Here is a 19,736-nt window from a genome sequence, read left to right as displayed (position 1 = left end):
TAGTGTGCCATTTCTTACAACTGTTTGACCAGGAAACCCAGTGTTTGAGCCTCCTCTCTTGGGACTAGTGCTCTGTGATACACACTCTGGCAAAGGCTGAAATAAATGATCTCTAAGAGCCTTTCTAGCTATACCATTTGATGTTTCTATGATATGTCTATAAACATATAAACTTCCCAAGCATAGTACAGTTTCATTCTTTCTGATCTTACTCATTCTGAATCTTTGATGATTCCAGTGAAAGTCTGCATTCTTAATGAATAAAAAATAAATTCACGACTGTGTCTGGCAATTAACTCCTAACTGTTCACAATTTTAATGTAGGGCTATTATGGATTGCCATTTTCCCCAGATATATTATTTAGTTCATTAGAATTAGCCATGTCCCTCTATTTCTCACTCTCTTTTAATATGAGTAATCAAGGATTGACTCAAAAGAGTATCTATGCAAATAATGGCTATTTTGCGTGTTTTGAATCTGTACTTTCATAGAGCTTATGTGTGCATATAGAAACATGACACTAAGCAGTCATTTTCCTGAGCTTTAATAGACGACCTTTGCTTGCATTTGAGTATTCCGGAGACAGAGCTGAAGGGGAAAAATGCTAAACTGCCCCTCACCCCTGCAAACACAGATAAATAAAAACCTGGAAAAAAAAAACCGCATGAAAGTCTCATCTTTATGTGCTGCGTCATATGCTCAAAAACCTTTATCAATTTGGAGTCACGGGTGGGCAGATCTTGCTCACATACCATGCCCCTCTTCACCCTAGCCTAAAGGGGGAGCCCCCGCAGACAGCAAGGACAGTGACATATACAGTTGCACCACTGTGGGTGGGAAGGTTGAGTGGCTGACAGGGTAGTGAGCCGTGTGAAGCTCTTGGTGGGAGGAGCTATGGGATCAAAAATTGCTTTCTCCAACAGTCAACTTCCTTAAATTCCTTGCAGCTGGTCAGGTAAGCTGGGTCCGAGAGTACACTCTGCTTTACTCTGGGCAACTGAAGGCCTAGGAGAGCCTGAGCTGGTTTCCTGGAGGGGGCTCCTTAGGGCCTTAAGGTAAAGGGGTAAAATGACTGTTAAGGATTTGCCTTTATTTAACTCTACTCACCAGGGTAGAAGAACAGAGAAGGAGAGGTTTGCCAGATAAAATATGGTATGGGGCATACTTATACTAAAAGAAACTATTTGTTGTTTATCTGAAAATTCAAATTTAATTGGGAGTCTTGTATTTTTATTTGATCAATCTTGCATCTCTAGATAGTATCCTAAGCAGAAGCCCCAGCTGGGAAGAAAGAGTATAAGCAGCTGGTATCCTCGTTGTCCTGGCTTCTAAATCGCTGTGGTAGGTGACTGGATGGGGTTTCCAGAAAAAGGAGGTGAGGGAAGCCTAAGAGCAGGAGATTTGGCTAATGGGCCAGAGAGAGACACCCCCTTAAGTTATTTCATAATGAAGTCTATGCAGTAAGTATCTTTTTGAAGTTGCATGATTTTATGTGTTTTATTTCTTGGAGTAACAAATTGTCATAACTTTTTCTTTCCTTTTTTCTGTATTTAATGACATTTTATGTTGGCAGCTGTCAGCTGCTCTAAAGATAGCTTCTATGAATACTTAGCATCAGGAATGCCTTCTGACTTTTGATAACTTGGTACCAATGTGCTTCATTATCTTTGGGGTTTTAATTTGATTCTGGTTGGCCTGTTTGTAAACAGAGATGATGCATTCTTGATGAGCTTATTATTGACCATTCATTCAGTTAATATTTTTCTAAAGGGATTGAAAGTATTCGATTACAGGAGGAGTAAAAAGTGGGGGGGGGAGGGGGGCAGAAAGCAGATTTTCCACTGTGAACAGCAACTAGAATTTTTAGTGTTATTTGCTCTTCAAAAATTTCAAAGAAAAATTTCAAGCTGGTAATTATTTGAAAATGAATGTTTTATGTAAATGAAGCAGAACATGGGTCATGAAGTAAAGTCAGGAACGTTTTTTCTTGTAAGTCAGCATATGCAGTGGAGATCCACAAGAAGGCCCCCACCTGCTGCGATTTTCCTAAAGCCTTGTATTCCACCTTTGTCTAAGTGGCTTCAGGGAATTTGACTTGCAGCTTGTTCAGAGAAATTCAGGGTGGGAGTGGGAGAGTTGGATAATGCAGTTTCTTCTAAGCTGACCCTGGAAACGCAGGGCTCTCTTTGGACAGGCCCAAGTGCTGATTAGATATGGATCTGCTGCTGGCTCCTTTATTCGGCCAGTGGGGCCCTGTATCCTGGGGGCCCTTGTGGCCAGAGACCCCTGGAATTAGACCCGAGTTTGTGTCTGTGTGCCTCATGGATTCATGGCACTTCTGGTTAAATTATACTAAATTACCGAGATTTTTCAGCCATTATGGTCACATATTCCTCAGGGTTTATATTCATAGCAAAAAAAAAAAAAAAAAAAAAGTCACGCATTAGCTATTTTCTGAACATGAATAGAATAACGGTTCATTTGGAACAGACAACCAGGAACAGCCTCAGTCTTGTGTTGACTATTGTTCTCTTCTTGGAGGGAGAAGAAAGAACTTATGAAAGGAAGTAGCAAGAGAAGCAATTAGGCATCTAAGTGTTATGCCCTATAAAATTATTCTCACAAAGTTCAACAAATTTGTATGGAGTGGCTATGCCAGGCACAGGCACATCCCTAGACATCCAAAGACGAGGAAGATGTAGTTTTGCCTTTATAGAGGCTCAAAGTCTAATAGGGAAGACAGGCATGCAAAAAGTTTATCGATGTACACAGTGATAAGTGCTAAGATAAAACCGAGTGCAAGGTGCAGTTGGAGGCACAGAGAAGGGAGAGAAAAATGGGCGTGGGGGTGGGGACATGGTTTCAGGAAAATCTTTTCAGAGGAAAAGTCATTTGAACTGTGAACTCATACTGGGTAGTAAGAGTCTGGAAACTTGGCATTTGTGCTTACTGCCAGCTGCTTGTGCATTAGCACGAGTCACCTCACCCCTTTGGCCTTCACTTTCTTTCTCTGTAAGATAAAGGTGAGTAAGCTGTTCCCTAAAATTCACTTCAGCCCTAAAATGTTTTGATTCTGGGAATCGAATTATCTTAGTGGGCTATTTCAGAACTACAGTGTGATTGTTGAGCCCAGTCCTCCCTTCGTCTTTTGGAGGTCACAGTGTAAAAGCTCTCTTAAGGCACATAGGCAAGAAAATTCCTCTGCTCTCCTCCTAGCTTCTCGCGTATTCAAATTCAATACCTGGTTTGCACCGAAGTCATTGCCCTGCATACGTGCGTATGGAATGTGTCAAGAAAACAGTTGGGACAGTATGAGAAGGGGGGGTGTAGTGCTGACCACAATGGTGAGGTACTTGGCCGGCCCTCTCCATGGGGTCTACGTTCAGCCTCATTAATTTTGCCTCCAATATATTTAGGAAATGGTTTATTAAAGACTTTTTCCCCTAAATTTCATGCCTGAATCTCAAATTTAAATTAACAGTTGTATGCAGAATTTTAAGGGTGCTCTTTGTGCATATATATCAATACTTATAGATGATACAATATTTGGAGGAGAAAATGGTGCAGATTATATCCATTTTTGTAAAGACAATTTTAAGAGGAAGAAAGAGGGACATTTGCCATTAGGATACTGATACCTGGCTAATACTCAATTTATGTTGATGCTGACTCAATTTTAGCTCTTTCAGGTTTTTCCCAGCAGGAAACAGGCAACCTAGAACATACAATTTGTAATTCTAAAATCACTATTTCTTCCTCTGAGAAACTATGTCTATGCACCTAAGTATGTTACCACGGGGCAGTATTATCACTAGGATTTTTCATTTAACACATAATCATTAAAATGGAATAACAACATTTTTCTTCATAGAATAAATCATTTGTTTGGTCCCTTTATTTAATAATTTAACTTTTAACTCTTGGTAGTCTAGTAGATCAGTGAGATTATGTCTCTGAAAAAGTAATCCAGTTATAATTGTATTTGAGAGAGGATATATAGGGGTATTTTTCCCCCGTAACTCCAGGTGTATTTGAGGAAGCAAGTCATTCTGCAAACAGCTGTTTCTGTTAAGATACTGTGACTGACAAAGGGTAATTTTCAGCTTCCTAGGTTGCTTTTCTTATTCTGATGGATGGTAGGGCTTTCTCTCAGGAACATAAAAAGATACATTTCACAGGATTTTTCTCCCACCAAGTGCATGGGAAGTCTTGTATCTGACAGACTCTGACTCCCTAGATTTAGGTAGGATTTGAATCTCTACAATGCTACTTTTCTCTCAGTCAAAGGCTTTGTACTCATTTGTGAAAAGCCTGAAGGTAGGAAAAAGGCAATAGATTGAATTTGGGAGGTTTTATAAATGCTCTGCAACTTATTCCTTTATCTGTCATCAACTTTTTGATGCAGATCTAGTTCAGAAATGTCATTGGCCATTTTCTCCTCCTGCTGCTTTTTGGGTGCATTTTCAAAGACAGTCGATGGGAAAGGGGGAGCTGAAAGATTCATAGGTGTAGTAGCATTTATTTCAGCAGAGAATCACTTTCCTATTGAATCACTTTGCTATTTTCTTAACTTAGTAACATAGTGAAGAACCAAATGAGAATAACATGTTTTTTAAGGCCAAAAGGAAATGGAAAAGGAGGGAAATTGAGATGAGCATAAATGACCTTGCACTCTAATTTGTTCAATGTTTCTTTAATTTTGTGTGTATATGGGGGTTGGGGGAGAGATTGATTTACATATCTTGACTAGCGTTAGCTGCTGTTTTTAGGATATAGCCTGCTCTGTCAGAGGATGGTGACTATCATAGGTACAACATTTATAGAGTCATTTATGATATAGTCTAAGATTGCACTAGTATGGGGCATCTAAGAACCTGTGGGTCTAGAGTGGAAGAAAGGAGACTTGGGACACCATTGGCTTGTCTAGAGAAACCTGAGGGGTGACTTTTTTCAGACCCCAAATGGCAGTTGGGCTATCACACTGGGCTGTTATTGACAGCACAAGATACCCTATCACACTGGGCTGTTAGAGACCCAGTGTGATAGGGCATCGTGTGGCCCATTCACAGTGCTCAGCGGGCTTTCTAGTCCATAGTTTTAAAGGACAAAAATAATAGGTGATTACCTACTCTGCTGGGATAATCCCCCCATTACCCCTTCTGCGTCCCATCCTAACCTGCTTTACCAAAGCCTTGATCTCCTACAAAGATTAAAAACAAGTGTTAACAAATGTCAAAAACAAAGTGTGTTCCCCTCCAAATGCCAATTAAAGTATTTTGGCCTAAAATTAAGTTTGGACCTCTTGAAGAATGAATGCTATGCAGAGGAGATTTATTATTACCAAGTATTGTGCATATAAATACATTATCCTGAATTCTAAAGTCATTTTGAAAACACATGAGAGATATGGTTTTCTTTTGAAACATTGTATTCCACAGATAACATAGATATTAAATTACTTGGTCTCCTTATCTATTGTTTGGATAGAAAATGCAGATTTTTTTTATTTTATAAGCTTTGTTTAACATAAGCAGCAGTTTCTGGTAAGGTGGTATTGCGATGCATTTGCATTGTTATAGAATTAAATTATGGATTCTGTCATTCAAAAAAGAATGCTTTATAAATCAAGTAAAATCTCATAACTAAGATGAATAAATTCCTTTAAATCTCATGCTGGCTCATATTCCATACTTTAGTTTTATAGCCCAACTTGATGTAATTTTTAAAGTGTAATTTTCTTTTTTTTTTCCTATTTCTGCATACTGTTTTTGCTTTGTAAACATGTCATTAGTTTCCCAAGAAAAAGCTTAAGAAACGTTACTGTATATAAAGGACAACGATATAAAAGCACAAAGGCATGTGAATTGAAATTCTTTATCAGTAGATTGACAGGAAATGTGCCAAATACACTGTGTTCTCTTCCTCCCTTTCCCTCTCTCTGATTGCATTCAACATACATGATACTAAAACTCTAAATTGTAACAAACTGTAAAATCCCAGTTATTCTTTTTTCTTTCCTTTTTTTTAAAACTCATCCACTGTTTGGAATTCTTTTTTTTTTTTTTTTTTTGTAAGGACATTTTATTAGGCATTTTAGGAAACAGAAAATACCATATTCACTTTTCCCCTGTGTGACAGGCAGCACATAGTTACTAAATGCTTAGAGAAAAGGACCTTCATTTGTGATGCTACTTTTTTTTTTTTCTTTTTTTTTTTTTATTTTACAGAATCAAAGAGTCTAACAGTATATCTTGTTAGATACAGTATGTCCTCATAATGTATGCATTATTTCTTGTACAATGATATGAAATAATATGGGAAATATTCATGATAAATTATTAAGTGAACAGTGCAAGTTAAAAACAATAGTTTGGAATTCTTGAATATGAAAGTCCTCATCATATAGCTTTTGGATTCTATGGCTGCATATGCTAATTGTGTGGGCAAGCTATCTAGGTGGCTTTGCAATCCTAAAGCAATCTTGCTCAGCAGCTGTCTAATTTCTTTTCTCACTGCTGCTATGTGACCACCCCAAAGCACAGGAATCAAAGTGATGGCCCTAAATGTGAGTATGCAGCAAGATGAAAAATAGTCAAAGGAGAAGGAAGGTCAGGAGTAAGTTATTTATACCTAGTTAGGGGGCAGGATCTCCAAATGCAGCTGCAAATGGCCATAAAAAGGACTGATACTCAGAAGAGAGGTCAGGGATAGAGATACAAATTTAAGATCTGAGCAATTGTGATGATAGATGAAACTTTGGAACAACTTCAGTTCTCCAGGGAAAAGAGATTAGAAAGGAGAGCAGAGGATTTAGAACTGGGCCTTGGGGAAATCTTTAATGTTAGGGTATAGGAGGGGGAAGAGAAACCCTGAAGTGGATGGGTAAACTAGCGTGCTTGGCTGTGGAAGTCACCAAGTGCCGCTGCCTCCTCTGGGCTGTTAATTCTGAGCCAGATAACTTCACTTATATGGGTGGAGGGTGGAGGGTGGAGAATCTAAGGGGCAGAAATCCTTGTGACTCTCTTTACCTTGGTGCAGGTTGTGGTAGGTGTAAAAAGAAGCTTGTGGTTTCTCTTAGGGGTACATTAATGGGGAAAAGACCCCTATTGTGATTTTTAGCACATACTAGGATGTCTTTACAGTCCTTAAATGTGCTGAAATTATGTAGCTATTCCTAGGCTACTTTTATGAACTCGGGAGGATTAGGTTAATACCATTCTCAACTCATACAACCAATAAATTCCTCTTTTTCCAGGGTTTGCATGGGAATATAAACGTACATTGAAACTAAGATATTATTTGATTTTGTAAGTCATTTTAATTTGATTAAAAGTAAATTGAGCAATGGGAGAAACCAAAGGACAAACTCAACAGAAAACAATAGTGTATCTTTTAATTTCTCAGACTAGGTGTTAAGTTATACTCAGCTTCTTGCCAGCAGAGGGAAAACAATAGAGCCACCTTGTCCCAGTGATCTAATATTTAAAAGAGCAGTTGCAATGCATCTGAGTTTGCATTATATGCAGCTCTATAGAAGTTTTGAAGGACACACCCTGATTCTCAGTGAAATTATAGGAATGCTTTAATAACAAGATAACTAAATATGGAAAAGTGATTACGTAAACCGTTTAAGACATCGTAAATAAGGAAAATACATAGCATATGTTGAATGAAAACACTTGGTGAACAAACTCATTTTTCTCCTGAGAATTCAGGTGGCCCAGCAACTTGCACTCTTGGGTCCAATAAAAAAAAAATCTCCCTTTTTCCTCTCCCTCCCCTCCCCATAACTTCATGTACCTTAAAGAGTCTTAGCATCTGTGGGAAATAGAATTGTATGCAGTTGTGCTTGTCTTAAAAAGATCTTGGTGGACCTATTAATCCAAATGAGAGAATCATTAGCTGCTTTGTGTAGCATTTATGAGTTAAACACAATAATAGGTCCCATTATGACAACGTGATAAACAACCAGTCCAGTGACATCCTTTGCTACTATGTAAACATCATAATCAGCAGCCATGTCAGCATTTAGGTGACAACAAAGACGTGTGATCCCACAGAACTGACATATTCTCCTGTCTTAAAAGTGCTTAAACCATCAATAAAACATTCAAATAGCTGAGGATCCAAAATACACTTTGTTCTCCATTATGCAAGTGATCTAGGGTCACTGCCTCCGGCACCTAAAGAACAACACGGCTGCCAGGTATAGGGATTTATTCTTTAACAGAATGTGAGAGGATTTCAGGATGTTTCTCACCTTGTATGGATTCAAGATAAAGAGCTTTGGAGGCTAGGTTGTCCCAAATAATAGAGTCCAAACTTTATACATTTATGTGTGTGTAATTAAATATTTTCTCTGAAATTTTTTGATTATTTATAGATGTAGATCCAAATCCCAAGGCTTATTTAATTTAAATATGCATGATTTTACACCTCACAATGGACAATTTTTATTTAAACTGTAATGTTATGATGATAGTCTATTCCCGATATATCATATTTTAAATATAATTTGATGCATATCAAAGTAGAGTAGAGCAGAGTGGCTAAAGGAATGAATTCTGGAATCAGACTAACTGGGTTTTAGCTCTGGTTTTGTTACGTTTTAGCTGTGCGTTCATAGGCAAGTCACTTACCCCTCTTACTCTCAGTTTTCTCACCTGGAAGATGAAGATTATAAGAGTATCAAATTTACAGAGTTGGTACGAAGATTAAATGAGCTAATTCATGTAAAGAGCTTACTACAGTTCTTGGCACGTGCTAAGAGCTTAATAAACTCTTATTATTTTCTCAACCATATCCGATTTTTAGAAATACTAAATGCAAATTTGTCACATTCTTCATTGTTAGGGTCGGTGCACTCGAGAGAACTGCAAGTACCTTCACCCTCCTCCACACTTAAAAACGCAGCTGGAGATTAATGGACGGAACAATCTGATTCAACAGAAGACTGCCGCAGCCATGTTCGCCCAGCAGATGCAGCTTATGCTCCAAAACGCTCAAATGTCATCACTTGTAAGTCACAGCTATATCTTGAAAATTGCCAATCTATGTCTTTTTAAAAAAGAATATCTATCTACAGTGGAATAACCTTGCAGGGACTTGGGGAAGTTAGCTGCAGCAAGATTTAGGACAGGAGTTAATATGTTAATTGATACCACAGAGCCGTGCATGTGGAGGGAACAATTAGGTGTGTTGGATTGGAGCTTTGATTATTATTAGGTGGAAACCTTTGAATTCTAGGACAGCAATTCAAACAAATTTCCTTGTTATTTGATGGGGGTTTTGTTGTTGCTTTTCAATAAACTTTTTATTTTGAAATAATTTTAGATTTACAGAAAAGTTGCAAAAGTAGTATAGAAAGTTCCCATATTATGCCTCAACTCAGTTTTCCCCACTGTTAACATCTTATATTTCCATGGTAGATTTGTCAAAACCAGGAAACTGGCATTCATGCATCACTATCAACTAAATTCCAGGCTTTACTCAGACTTCACCAGGTTTTCCATTAATGTCATCTTTCTATTCCAGTGTCTAATCCAGGGTACCATGCTGCTTTTATTTGAATTTTGTCTCCCCTCTCTCCTCTGGTCTGTGACCATTTCTCAGTCTTCCTCTATTTCCCAAGACCTTCACGGTCTTGAGGAAAGCCAGGTGTTTGGTGGTTGGTGGTTTTATGTTAACATAGCTACAGTTTCCCTTTGCAGAAATTAATACGATTATGGTGTCATTCTAGACAAGTGTCTAGTATTTTTGTGAATCAGTGAGTTTAAATGGATCCTTTAAAAAGTAAGTAAGCTATTTCTGTTCATATTGTCCTGTTGGGAATTCACCTTGTCCTGCTACCTTAAAATATGTTGTGTTTTGCTCTTACACTTCTGGGGGTGGGGTGGGGGAGATTGAAAACTTTTTCTGCTGCAGTTCTTCAGATCTCAAATTTAACTCCATGGTGCCTCATTCTAATTTCAGCAGGTCTACTTCCATTAAACCATTAATGAGATACATTTGAAAAGTCTATATGTTACTTTTATTTGTTACCCATTTCATCAGTGACTATGTAATAAACACACTGAAAGCTGAAATATGTATATAGTATTTAGATGCAATAAGAATGTGGGAGTAGGATGCTCTGCTCTCAGCAAAGCTTATCTGATTTTACAATTGAGTCTCAGGATTCAAAGAGATATGTGTTGATATGGACCCTTTAGTACATTTTTACAGATAAATGCAAAACCAGGTGGGGGGACAGCATTGATGAGTCACTAAAGTTTTGCACCATGATACTGTATTTCCAGAATGTCTAGACAGATTTAAGTAAAATAAATAGATTTCATGTCTTGTACTACTTAGTTTGCCAAAAATATTTGCCTTAGAACTCAATGCTGATTACTTGTGTTGATAAATTAGTTCCCAGAAGGTTGCCAGTGAGCTCCTCAAAGCTCTTGGACTCTCAGTAATACTTTACATGGTTGAACTCCTCGTTCAAACTCTTTCCTGGGCTTTCACATGCTGACGTATCTCAGTTGCTCCCTACTTACAGTGGAATCGGGGAAAGAAGGCATCATAGATACTGAGAATAGTATAAGCAAAACTACAGAGAAGTGAACATACTTGGTGAGTTCAGAAAATGTGAGTAGATGGGGAATAAAGCAAGGGAGCTGTTATTTTTCCCAGCTTTATTGAGGTATAATTGACAAAGTTGTATATATTTAAGGTGTAAGACGTGGTGATTTATGTATACAGTGTGAAATGAGACAACATGGATGAACCTGAAGGGCATTATGCCAAGTGAAATAAGCCAGACAAAGAAAGACAAATACTATGTGCTCTCACTTATATGTGGAATCTTTAAAAAGTTGAACTCATAGAAACAGAGTAGAAGGGTGGTTGCCAGGGGCTGGAGGTGAGAGGGATGGGAGGATGTTGGTCAAAAGTGACTAGAGCACAGGAGCTTTTAATTCACTGTTACTACTCTCAGCCTCTCATGGGATGTCCCAATATCAAACTGAGCAAAGAACAGGAGCCAGATTTTATTATCAGACACCTGAACCATGCATTTCCCATGGAGCTGGAGCATATGTCTTTTCAAAGGTCAAGTGACAGCTTCAGGGCACCATTCAAATGCCCTGTTTGAGGGAATCAGAGAGCAAGGTGTGAGGTATAGTCGGGGTACAGAGGGATCAACTATACACCTTCTATTTAGCCTCTGCTAGAGTCTCTCCATTCCAAGTCTTAACCCTTCATGCGTTATTTGATCATGCTGGCTCACAGTGGAGAACAGGAAGTAGCTTTGTAAGAATCCAATAAGAAATCCGTTGAGTTTTCCAGCCTCTTGACTTATGCTATCCAATTTGATTCTCCATGCCTTCCGTAAGAGAATACATTTCCCTTTCTTTTCTTCAATGAGGGTAATTTCAGATTCCAGACTGCAAAAGATGACTGATATGACTCACAGGAGTACAATTTATTTTACAGCATATAACAAGATACAAGGAATTACTTAGATGACCCCAGGGAACAATTGGAAATTGCTTCTCTACCTTGTAGATTATTTAATGATAGCTGTTGTGATGTGATAAACTGATAAAAGATTAATTTCTGCAGTTGTTATGTATAAAAAAATCTAACCCAAGATGGTTGGTATGCTCCTCTTCTGTGGTCTAGGAAGCTGCTTGCAGATGTGGTATAATTGAGCTAGTGTGAGCAATTCTAAGTGGCATTTACAAGTCTGATTTGGGAAAAAAATTATTATGAATCCTGATATGATTAAAGGAGTAACATATAATTTTACTTAATTTCTCTGGTACCTACTCTTCCGTAAACAACTCTCTATCCCTTTTAATCACCCCCTGACCAAATAATCTGATTCTTGTTCCTAAAATAGTCAAGCTTTTGTTTTAAAAATTTCTAGTCCTGGTATTTGTATGGTTGCATATTAAAACCCATTTGTATCGCTGGCTTGAACTTCAGGTCTTTCCACAAAGCACACTTTGATTTGCTTTTAGGATACCAGAAGAGCACATTTGCCTTTGCAAAATTGAATATGATTTGCTTATTATAAGCCCCCAGATAAAGGGAATGTCAACCTAAATGGGATGGTAACTAGAGAACAGATTCTATTGAGTATGAATGAACAATGAATAAAAGCTGCACCTAGTCAATTTGGGTGGAATGCTTGCTGTAGCAGGCAAGTTTGTTCACTGTCTTTTAACAGGTCTGAATTGACATTTCCTAGTATAAAATTCCACCTCTGAAAGCTTTTTGTTGGCTTTATTAAGGAAGTTTAGCAAGTGAATCAAAGGGTATGACTCCCCAGTATTTTTCAGTGCAGTTTAAGAGATATTGTTTCTGATGTTCCCAGCAAAAAATTGTAAGTTTAAGAATTCCCCTTGGCATAATCAGGAGGCAAATATGAGCACTATAGAAGAATGTTAGGAAAAGTAGACACACTGGCTTACTCTCAAGCAAAGCTAAAGTTTTAAAATTTCAGATTGACAACTAGGAATTTTAGTTATGATGAAGAAAAATTCTTACTACTGGATGTGAGGTATGTATGTATAAGGTGGATATGATGTTATAGGCTATTAAAATATTTTTATTTGGACATTTTACACATCTATACTGGTCTGTATCTGGGAAATTCCTTTAGTTTCTCTCTTTGAATGTGGTGATTCACATGGAAGCAGATCCTGACACCCAGGTGAACTTGACCCAGTTGAGTGTATTTACTTGATGATTTATATAGAAATTGTTGATTCAGCATATTTGAGGTTCCACTGGGGTGTGCCAGGTCCTCTGGTTCTGCTGTGTGCCTTTCATGGCTTACATTCCTGTGGCCAAGTTATGGAGTTCCAAACCATGAGGGCCATGAGCAAGGGTTCCACTCTAAGTTTTCCTTTATCTCAAATTTAATCATCTGATATCTGTCTGGACTCCTCCCCACATTTTAACATCATTTTTGTAATTCTATTTGCCAAATATATTTCTCACAAAGAGGTTTCTATGTTTATCTAATATCAATACAGTAATGAATCAAGGTGATGTAACACTTTAGAACCAAAAAAAATAGTCCAAGTAGACAAGAGGAAGAGACGATATACTAATTAATGAATATCATTATTTTTAAAGTCCAGTGTTTTTAATGTTTTCCTTGTTTACTTAAATAAGGGCTTTAAGGTATACATTACTTTATGAAACTTAGGTTTGGAACAGCTTTAAATGACTAGAAATAAAATTGGAAAATATTTATTTACTTTTTAATTTTTGAAAATAAGTAGTTAAATGATTTAGTGGTTGAAAACAAGAGGATAATATCCTTCCCTTACCAAGATATATTCTACATTTTGCAAATTCATATTAGGGTTACGATTTTTGTAGTTCACATAAACTCACTTTATTGACTGTGAAGTATCTATACTATAAAAAAGAGTAATATGGTCAGAGCTCCTATTTTAAAAATGATTGTGAAAAAGGTGGGTTAGACATTTTGTAGTTTTAATGGGAAAGGAAACTATGTCCATATTTCACATCACTAGTCTTGTGGTCAGTACAGAAATTACAATACATTTTAATGAAGGTTCTGCAGCAGGTTTGTCAGTTTACCTACTCATGGCATGGTAAATGATAGCATTTGGTTCTTTCATCTTGATGTGGTGACATTCAATGTTTTGTAAAGTGATTTCTGCCATATGTTCAACTCAGTAGAAGACATGCATTATGTAATTATAAGGTTAATATGCCCTTAATATAATTACAACTGTCCTTATCATATAAAACTCCACATTGACTGAGGTTGACCAAATCACATCACAAGAGTGCCTCGAGTACCACCATGCTATGAGCTCAAAATTTCATCTGGATTTTACTATATTTTCTAAAACATTAGACAAAATTTTACTTTTAGATATAGCAACTGAAGCCTGATGTTATTTATTTGTTCAACAAACATTGTTCCTGAGGTGGACTTACCCTGAGACTAACTTGAGGGGTTCAGAAATCCTCATTTGGGTGGTCTCCTTCTAAGACCCTGAGAGGGACCCTAGCAATGTCTTTAAAATGTTTTTGTAAAATATGCAAAAGATATTTGTGTGTACTTTGTTTTCAAAGCTCCCTTACCCCACCCAATGATCTAAGCTTCAGGCCCCCCCCAGATCCTGGATTTGCTCCTCATTGCAATTAGTGGTCCAAAAGAGAATAGTTATTCAGGCCGTTTCCTGAGACTGTGTGTGTCACACAGCTTAAAGCTCCTTTATCTTAAAACAAAATAAATCCACTAGCAGTAGGTTTGCTGCCTTGCCCCAACTCTTCTTAATACAAAATATGACATCTGTTTTCTCAAAAGATAAATGAAAATGCTACACTTTTGCAGCCAAACAGAGGGCGTTTGTACATGATATCTCTAATAGTGCCTAGTTTCTGTGATAGTAACAACTCTCCACATTCTCCCTTTATCCTCCCTTACATATTCCCAAGGGATAAATTAAACGTAATCTCCTCTTGGCCCATTTTGTGTCCTTCTCCTCCGGGGGCCGGTTAGCTCAGTTGATTAGAGCCTGGTGCTAATGAGACCATGTGGGCCTGTTAGCTTCACTGTTCACGGTCACAGTCTAAGCTACAGCCAGCTACCTCAAAATTGCTTGCTGTTGATCACAAGTGAGATGAAGGCTGGGAGTTTGGAGGACTCTGTGAAAATCTTTTTCCCTGACGGATAAACAAAACAACAACAAAAAAGCCAATGCTTAACAATCTCATCTATAAAGGGTGATTTTTTTTTTCTTATCAAAACCATCCCCTGTGCAGGTCGATGTGGTTCAGTAGCTTGTCAACGAGAAGGCCAGCAGGAGACCTCATGTAAAAACTTGTGGCTGCCCCACCACATGACAATCTTAAAGCGGTCCCCCAAACATTCCTAATTTGCCTTACTAGCCTTTAAGGACCTGTTAAATATTAATTTAAAACCTTCTTTATGTAATCTCCTCTTTTGAACCTTTCTGTGGATACCAGTCACATTAGCAATTTATTAGTCCCCTGCAACCACACACTTTGTGATAAGAAGTTACATATTTTGATCTATAGTATCACTAAACCTTTTTTTCAGAACTTTTCATTGGGTACCTTATGGTATTGATTTAGCCACTCCAATTTAAAAATACATACAAACATATGATTCATGTATATATGTATGCATAAAATACCCTGTGCTTTTCATACTGTTTGATTTAGTATTTCACATCTTTATCAAAAGACAGTTTGGGGGTAGCCATCTACCTAAAGTCTTCCTCAGTAGAGAGCAACACTGATGGATTTATTCAATCTCCCTTTTCATTCAATTCAGAAAATATTTATTGAGCATATACTCTGTGCCGGGGATCTAAATGGGTCAGGGGTAGATTTAAAAAATGAACAAAAAAAAAAACAGTCCTTTCCCTCTAGGACTTTATGATCTAACGATAGGAAGATGTTGAATGAATATTTTTCTGATCCCCTTAATTCCTGATTTGTACCTGATCCTCCATATATTTATAGCTTTGGGCTATTTTTATAGGATTATCTTTCTATTAGCCATACAACAGTTTTGTTTGGTTGTGTTATTGTTTTGGTAGTGGTGGTGGTTGTTTGTCAAACCTCTGATAATTTTAACTCTTAACACTCATTTATCCTAGACTTACATTGACATGTTTATAAATAGTCTACAGATTTATTATGGGTTCCTTGCTTTACGCAGCACTTCCCAATTTCCCCCACAAAACACACATTTTGTTTATACCCTTTGTTAAAGCTGAGTAATCACTTGATTTAAAAAAAAAACCACTTTATTGAAGTATGATTGACAAAAAGACTGTACATATTTCATGTATACAACTTGATGAGATCAGAGACAAGCATACACCTTGTATCATCACTACAATCCATGCCACAAACTTGATTTTTTAAATAGTTTTTGTTTCCTACTGGAATACTAAAGTTAATTGGATTGTCATTATTATTACATGACGGTCATCAACAAATGATTTTTAGGTCAGCTCCTTTTTACTCCTCGGGAACAAAGTCAAAATTGCCTTGCTTATGAGGTCTTAAACTGCCTAAGGAAGAAGTCATTTGCTCTCTTCCTAGTTTTTATGCTGATCTGTGTTTAGGTACTTACTCCTTTGTAATTCCTGGCCTGCTGTTGCAGTTTCTCCTCCTGCCAGGTATGGGTAGATCTGAACCATGATTTGTGCTCTCTTTCATGGTATTTTTTATAACTTTTTTACCCACAAATAATCTATTGATCATTAGCCTACCTGCCTACCTTCAATACTTCTTGCCTGGAGATTGCTCTGATTAATAAGGTCAGAAAAACCAGGTCTAAATGAGGACACTTATTCACTTTTGACCCTTGAACTTTTTTTTCCTTAGCTCTCTCTAGGACCACAGTGACTTATTCATTAACAAGTATGATTAGTACATAAACACCACTATCAGCTTGTGTGTGTTTATAAAGTTAACTCTCAATTATTGAGGGACCAATTAACTAGTCTGGAGGTTATGTGGGCCTCCTGCAGCCTGCCTTTTGGCCACTTCAGTCCCTGCAGAACATCACTCAAGGAATGTAGAAATGACCAAGCAAAAACTGTGAAACAAAGATTATTCGGTTGTGCTCTGTGTGAACAGTTAGTAAACTGTTGGAAACTAAAATTATGCATTTCAGTGCACTTTGGGATTATCTAAGGATGAAACTATACATGGTGATGGTAAAAGGGGTTTCCTTTTATACTATATAAATTCTTGCAAATGAGCAGTAAAATGAAGGTATTATGAGTACTAGTAAAATTTAAGAGTACTCTTTTTCTGGTATTAAAATTGAGTCAATAAATTGTTACCAAATGTTTACCTTTCTATAAAAGAAAATATTTAGTCATCCACCTCTAGACAGGAGCTCAGAGATGGAAGGCCCCAACTCTTCTGTCGACTTAAGAATTTAGCTTAAGTGACTTAAAGTATTTTTCATTCATCTAACAATAATTGTAACTGACCTTGGATATTATTGAAGTAACTATTAATACAAATAGATCTAGGCTGTTGGGGAGGCACAAAGATTGATTTAGCATAACATTTAATTTCAATTTCTTTATACTAGTTTGAGGAATAACCTGTTTTAAGTAATAAGTCAGTGTTCCTAAAATGTGTGCAAACTAAATGTATTTATTTGAGGCATAGTTTTTTATTGAGTTGCATTATTATTCAAAGGTGCTTCAGAATCCTTGAAGACCAATATGTGGTGGCTCCTAAAATTTTACCTTTATAATATTTCAACTACTATCTCCTCATTCTTAATTGCTAAGTAGTGATTGTTCTATAAACAAATAGTTAAGAATCCTAATTTTAGTAATTATTGAAAAGAGCATTTTAGCGAATGCCTATACCTTAGTGTTGGTTTATAAAGCCAAACTTTTTCAACTTATGGAATCTTGCCACTAATATTAAATTCATATCAATATATTTATATATAATTGGTGCCTTACTCCAGAAATTGATGGGGTATTTTATTTTTTGGAATCCTCTAGAATCATGTTCAGTGAACTTTCTTGTGAATAGCTAGAATAGTATTTTAGGCTGTGTGAGTCATGAGGCAAAGTTGAGGATATTATATAGGTTCTTATATAACAAGAAAGAAAACAAATATCTATAATTTTTTGTAATACAGGTCTATTAATGAGCACATTTGAATTTGTGGATGGACACTGAAATGAGAATTTCGTGTAATTTTCATGTGTTACTAAATATTATTCTTTAAATTTTTTTCAACCATTTAAAACTGTAAAAACCATGCTTAGGTCACTGGCCATACACAAATGGGCAGGCTGAATTTGGCCAAGGGGCTTTAGTTTTCGAACCCTTACTCTAGAACATGGGTTTCTTAACCAGTAAGTAGTCCACAATCCCACACCAGGGATGAGTGTCATAGGGTCCTTGAACTTCCTGAGATCTCAAGCAACGTTTTGTGCATACATGAATTTTTTCTGTGGACAGAGTCCACAGCCTTCATCTGACTCTCAGGGAAATCCCAGACTCAAAAAAGATTAGGAGCCGCTATTCTTGAGATACTTCGTCAATTGTTAGGAGATATTTTCTGAGTGCCTGAGAGTTCCTAGGCACTCTGCAAGTCACTGGGAACTCATGGGAATTTCTACTGTAGGAGCTAATACTGCTAACAGAGACACTGAGGGTAAATAATTGTCAGGTGATCTTCTTATTCATAAATTAGCCTGGAATGTTCACCGTTCTTGTTGGTTTTACAGGACTCAGAAAGATGCAAATTCATACCTCTGGTTATGGGGGGAAAAGCCTTCTCATATTTTCACGTATTTAGTAAATAATTTAGGCTCAGATTTGAATCTCTGAGACATATTTTAACATCTAGACCATTTTAGGCTATGAAGAGAAACCAGATTCAATGTATTAAGAACGCTTTTCTTTAAAGCAAACATTAACCCACAGAGAGGTTCATGTTAGCTCAACTGACATCAAGGGCTGCGATATGGGTAGAGGCAGGTAAAGTTGCTCATTAAAGCTGAGCTTGTGAGCTTGCAGGCTGCTTGACTTAACCTGTGGCTGTTAGTCAAAGCTAAGCCCTGGAATGTTCAAATCATGAAATAGAGTAGTTACCTTGGGGCAGAGGTGGTGGTGAGAAAACAGAAATGTCCATTTGAAAATAAATAAGCAGCTTAGGACTTCCGGCCTCTGCCCCAGGGTTGAGAATGGAAGAACTTGCTTTTTCTCAATAAACAGAGTTATAGAATGAAATTTATACTCAAGGAGGAAATGGTTATAAAAGCTAGGATACTAGTCTTAAAACCTAAAGATAGCACAGTATAGTTTGTGGTGAAACCTTAGAAAAATCTAAATATTTTCAGCAAGACTCTTACATTTTCTATATAGACTAATAATTAACTTACAGCTTTTTTTCCCATACACTTGGAGCATATAACAAACCTAACAAGGTTAAAATGTATTCTGAAGAAAGCAGAATTCAACCAGGAAAATTTCCCTGGTGAGTCACCCCAAAAAAAGGAAAGAAAAAATTTACGGAAATTCAGAGCTACCATAAACAGAAAGCATTGCTTACATGTACATTAAGCTTAAATATTATTAATCGATCAGTATTTATTACTGATTAATGATGTTTTTAATCTGGAAAATTCACCCACCTCCAGGGCTTTCTTTCCGTTCAATAATTGATAGATGCAATAATAGTCCTCAGTTTTGTAAAAGGCAAAAGCAGAAAGTATCCAGGAGAATGGGATGGTGCCTTTAGTGAGAAATTTACTAGGACAAACAGAGAAAACAGAAAGTCAAATGAAGAGTACTATCGTGTGGTTCAAAAATGGAGTTTTTATCATCAGACATTCTTGCTGATTTTGAGACAACTATGATTTATTGAATTGAGAAAGTCTGTGTTATTGCTGAAGTATGCCTGGGTGGCTGTTTCCAGGAGATTTCCTTTTCATATAAAATAATGTCACATCAACTAATTCCTGAGCTTCACTTCTCATTGGATGAAAAGTATCCCATATCCTTGTAGCCTCTTAAATCATAATATCTAGTTGGGCTGCGTCAGCCCTTGGCTATTTGTGCCCCAAACCTTATAGCCCCTCCTCTAACTACTCATCATCTTTTCTGGCACATGGTATTGTCCTTTTCCTCTTCGGATTCTTGGCCACCATGCCTTCTGTACTCACCCTAGTGAGTC

General features: G+C 37.1%; 1 protein-coding gene across 2 annotated transcripts in view; it reads left to right on the top strand.

Moving 5' to 3' along the window:
• MBNL3 (muscleblind like splicing regulator 3) overlaps positions 1-19,736 on the top strand; it is a 55,549-nt gene that overhangs the window by 23,451 nt on the left and 12,362 nt on the right. For both annotated transcript variants that reach the window (XM_069462879.1, XM_069462878.1), the window contains exon 2: positions 8,855-9,019. In XM_069462879.1, coding sequence (XP_069318980.1) covers positions 8,855-9,019 — 165 coding nt within the window. The remainder of the gene's footprint in view (positions 1-8,854; positions 9,020-19,736) is intronic.

This window comes from Eulemur rufifrons, chromosome 30, assembly GCF_041146395.1.
Source record: "Eulemur rufifrons isolate Redbay chromosome 30, OSU_ERuf_1, whole genome shotgun sequence".
In the NCBI taxonomy this organism is placed as follows: Eukaryota; Metazoa; Chordata; class Mammalia; order Primates; family Lemuridae; genus Eulemur; species Eulemur rufifrons.
The sequence above is the reverse complement of the archived record's forward strand: the minus strand, read 5'-3'. Positions and strand labels throughout refer to the sequence as shown.